The following is a 4,603-nucleotide window of genomic DNA, read 5'->3' on the forward strand; positions in this document are numbered from 1 at the left end:
GATTAATGACATGATGATACAGTATGTAATTTTATTGTTATTTACAGTTACCACGCAAACAAATGTGAGTAATCAAACAGGGTTTGTGAACAAGCAATAAAAGGGTTATACTAGAGGAGCAATTTTGAGTCAGTCATTTGCGTCCTTTATAGTAAAAAGCTGTATACGAGATCTACTACGGAAGATGTCGAGCACAACTAGTAAACTGAGTCAACTTGAACTGACAGCGGCACAAGCCCGTGCTGATGCAGCGATGGAAGCTGCACGGACAGCTTTTGCAAAGAAAAAGGCAGAAGCAAAAATAGAGGCGTTAAAAGCGCAATTGGAATTGGAACGCCTACAGCGAGAGGAATCCCTGGCAGCAGCCGAGGCTAGGGCATCAGTGCTTGACGACGAGATTAAAAGTCATAGTGGAACTGAGTTACGTAGCCTGCCAGCAGAAGAGCCTACAAAGAGAGTGTCTGAGTACGTAATGGCATTGCCTAACAGCAATAATATAATACCAACACCAATGCCAGCATTGGATGTCACACCAGAATGCTCAGTAGCTGATTGCGGAGGAATTAATCCCTCACCAATGGAGTATGTCAAAAAGCAGATTAATCCATCATCCAATGAAACTTGCATTGGATTAAGTGAGATCGTGAAAAATATGAAGAAGCCAAAACATGAAGTTAAACGATTTTCTGGAAACCCCATCGATTTTCCTAAATTTATCAGGCAATTCAAAAGTAGAATAGTATCAAATACTGATACTAGTGAAGAGAGAATGACATATTTGGAGGCCAACAAGGTTGTTTGTGGTTTCAGTCATCTTCCCAGTGAAAAAGCCTATCAAGCGGCTATGGATCAACTTTCAGACAGATATGGTGACAACGAAGTCATCGCAAGCACTTACATAAAGAAAGCATTAGAATGGCCTACTATTAGGCCAGGAGAACCAAAGGCTCTAGATGAATATGCCTTTCCTAGTAGAATGCATGAATGCTGCAGAGCATGTAAATGCAAGCAAAATTTTGGAGTATCCCGAACACTTGAAGAGGTTAATGTTCAAACTACCAGTCTACCTACATGACAGATGGCGGAATATAGCATTGAACCTAAAGGAAAACAAGAAGCCTGTCCTATTCAGGGACTTTGTAAAATTTGTGCAAAAGGAAGCTAAGAAGGTCAATGACCCAATTTTTGGAGCTGTAGGAAGGACAGCCACAGGAATGGAAACTCTGAGAATGGAAGTGAAGCCTAAACGTACGACGGTCATCGTAAGGCAAACTACTGTAGAAAGCGGTGTCAATGGAGAAGTTGTCTTCATGTGCCCCATCCATCAAGGATCGCATCCGTTTATAAAATGCAGAACATTCCTATCAAAGTCCGATGCTGAAAGAAAGCAGTTTATAAAGAAGCACAAGGTGTGTTTCAGATGTCTGGCATCTATGACTCATTTCGCAAGGGAGTGTAAAGCCGAGATCAAGTGTGGAGTTTGCAGTAGCCCCCGACACCTAGGAGTGATGCATATCCATAATCGTGAACAACAGACAACTCAAATTCCAGCACAAGCAAATACCACTGCTACTACAAAACCTGTGACCAGCAGCTGTATGGAAATATGCAGAGATTGAGTAGGACGTTCATGTGCGAAAATATGTTTGGCCACTGTGTACATGGCAAAGAATCCTAACAAGAGAGTCAAAGTTTATATACTCATTGATGATCAGAGCAACAAATCATTAGCAGATACCAGAATCTTTGATATGTTGGGAGTTTCTGGAGAATGGTCAAACTACACCATGAAGACATGTAATGGGGAAAGAGAAACCAAGGGAAGAAATCTGAGTGGTCTTATTGTAGAATCTCTTGATGGGGCGACCAAGATAGAAGCACCAAGCTTGCTAGAATGTGCGGAAATCCCAGGAAATATGTCGGAGATTGCTATACCTGAGGTAGCGATGGCCTTTCCTCACTTGAAGTCCATAGCAGGACAGATCACACCTTTGAATAAGGGTAGTAATGTGCTGCTGTTGTTAGGACGTGATGTCCCGCAAGTACATAAGGTTAGAGAGACATGCAATGGGCCCAACAAAGCACCATGGGCTCAGAGGCTGGATCTGGGATGGGTAGTTGTTGGAGAAGTTTGTCTTAATGGAGTTCATAGGCCAAAAACTATCTCTACACTTCGCACACAGGTACTCATAACTGGTAGGCCCACAACTTTACAACCGTGTCCGAATACATTTCAAATCCATACATTATTTGATGACAAAGTTGATTTCCGCAGTCTATCAGTTGAAGAAAGAAAGTTTCTTGAAATCATGGAGAAGGAAGGCGGACTTCGGGATGACAAGTGGACAGCACCGCTGCCTTTCAAGAAGCCAAGAGAACGTCTCCCAAATAATAGAGAGCAAGCATGGTCGCGAGCTCAAATACTCAGGAAAAGCATGGACAGAAATCCTCTTAAAAAACAACACATGCTTGATTTCATGGATGGAGTTATCAATAAAGGGCATGCAGAAGTTGCTCCTCCATTGAAGAATGATGAAGAGTTGCCAGGTTGTTACCTTCAAGAATGGAAATCTTGGAAAAATGATTTAAAAGAACTACAAAACGTTTCAGTACCACGTGCGTACCCACTTACCTTTGGTGAAATGGTTGGACTTCATGTGTTTTGCGACGCATCGGACGTAGCAGTTGCCGCCGTAGCCTACTTGTTCAGTAAAGAGGGTGAACAGAGACACACAGGTTTTGTCTTTGGTAAGTCGAGGTTAGCACCAAAAGCGGGACACACAATCCCTAGACTGGAGCTGTGTGCAGCCGTATTGGCTATAGAGATAGCAAAAGTAATCTGTGCTGAAGTCGATATACCTTCTCAGGAGGTGACCTATCATTCGGACAGCAAGGTAGTCTTAGGATACCATATTTATCCTCAAAATTTACCTTTAATAATACTACCCATTCTCAAGGCACACGTAGCCAAACCCATAACAATTTAGTTGTCCCCACTTGGAATATTTCCCATGGCAAAAGAACCTTTACTTACCGTTCATCCAAAAGCTGGAATGAACTTCCAAATGAACTAAAAATTAACTTTAAAGAAATGTCAATTCATACATTTAAAAATTTCCTTATTACACAAGATTTGCATTGAATTTTCTCTATGACTGATTTTTGTTTTTATGTTTGTTTATATTTTTTATTTATAAATTTGATTCCTTTTATAGTATCCTGTTTTTAAGATATCTACTGTACCACTTTGAAAATCAGTGCACTAGTACTGAAAGTGCCTGCAGTATAAAGAAAGAATAAATAATAATAATAATAATAAAACAACACAACTAGGCGTTTTCATACATACGTAGCAAACAGGGTGTTTAAAATCTTGCAATTTTCTGATCCCCATCAATGGAAGTACGTTCATACAAGCAAGAACCCTGCGGACCATGGGACATGCCAGGTAGCTGCACGAAACATGAAAGATTGTCCATGGCTTAAAGGTCCTCATTGTTCAGTATTCAATGTAGATGTACCAGAATGGTTTCGCTTGGTAAGTCCTCAACAGGATAAAGAACTCAGACAAGAGGACAAAGTGATTGTTATGAAGACAAATGTACATGAATTTTGCCTTTTGGAAAGAGCCAACAAGTTTTCATCTTGGGAAAGCTTGATTAGGCCCATTACTCTACTTATACATGTGGCTTGTTCATTCCACTACAAAAATAACGATGATCATTGCAAAGGGTGGCACCATTGCCGTCTGAATGATATAGCTCTAAAACAGAGAGCAGAGACTGTCTCTTATCAAGAAAAATTCTATCAACGAGAACTGAGAAGCCTGAAAAGCAGCAAACCGCTACCCAACGACTCATCAATACTATCACTGGCTCCCATGCTTAATGAAGATGGGTTAATCTGTGTTGGTGGGCGACTTAGGAAGGCGACTCTTCCAATTATCATGAAGCACCCTATTGTCGTACCGGGTAAGTGTCACATTGCAACTTTACTAGTAAGACACTTCCACCATAATATATATCACCAGGGCAGACAGTTTACTGAAGGAGCAGTGAGAGAAGCTGGGTATTGGGTAGTCTATCGTATCGTCTATCATCCATCATTGCGTAACCTGCAGAAAGTTAAGAGGAAAGCTCAGTATCCAGCGTATGGCTGATTTACCCAGTGATAGGATTACATGTGTCCCACCTTTCACCAGTGTAGGGGTCGATCGTTTCGGGCCGTGGGAAGTGACAGCCAGAAGAACGAGAGGAGGAGTAGCTTTAAATAAACGGTGGGCTGTGATGTTTTCGTGCCTTACCTCAAGAGCCATCCACATTGAAGTAATTGAGACGATGAGTAGTTCTTCATTTATAAATGCGATGAAGCGACTAATAGCCATCAGAGGAGCAGTTAAGGTATTTAGATCTGATCAGGGGTCTAATTTCATTGGTGCAATTGGAGATGATACAGTCCAAACGTATTTGCTTAAGAACAATGCTGAGTGGCATTTAAATCCTCCACATGCCTCTCACATGGGAGGATCATGGGAGAGAATGATCGGAGTAACAAGAAGAATTCTAGATGGCATATTAATTAAACATAAGTATCAAGCCTTGAC

At 41.3% G+C, this 4,603-nt stretch overlaps 2 protein-coding genes across 2 annotated transcripts; both read left to right on the plus strand.

The window, feature by feature from the left end:
* The first annotated feature begins 184 nt into the window (after window positions 1-184).
* LOC117113515 lies at window positions 185-1,075 on the plus strand. Its single transcript, XM_033256865.1, has one exon. The coding sequence runs from the start codon at window positions 185-187 to the stop codon at window positions 1,073-1,075; it is 891 nt and encodes a 296-aa protein (XP_033112756.1).
* Window positions 1,076-1,661: 586 nt separating this feature from the next.
* On the plus strand, window positions 1,662-4,159 carry LOC117113514. The gene is made up of 2 exons (XM_033256864.1): window positions 1,662-2,910; window positions 3,318-4,159. The coding sequence occupies exons 1-2, from the start codon at window positions 1,662-1,664 to the stop codon at window positions 4,157-4,159; spliced, it is 2,091 nt and encodes a 696-aa protein (XP_033112755.1).
* The last annotated feature ends 444 nt before the right edge of the window (window positions 4,160-4,603 follow it).

Source organism: Anneissia japonica, unplaced genomic scaffold (genome assembly GCF_011630105.1).
Source record: "Anneissia japonica isolate Jap-2015-1 unplaced genomic scaffold, ASM1163010v1 scaffold17660_len4583_cov97, whole genome shotgun sequence".
NCBI classification, from domain to species: Eukaryota; Metazoa; Echinodermata; class Crinoidea; order Comatulida; family Comatulidae; genus Anneissia; species Anneissia japonica.

Bases quoted from the DNA above. Each gene is read 5' to 3' on its own strand.
- LOC117113514 (XM_033256864.1), top strand. From the start codon at position 1,662: ATGGCAAAGAATCCTAACAAGAGAGTCAAAGTTTATATACTCATTGAT. The intron at 2,911-3,317 runs ATATTTATCCTC...AATAATAATAAT, and splicing joins CAAGGTAGTCTTAGGATACC to AAAACAACACAACTAGGCGT.
- LOC117113515 (XM_033256865.1), top strand. From the start codon at position 185: ATGTCGAGCACAACTAGTAAACTGAGTCAACTTGAACTGACAGCGGCA.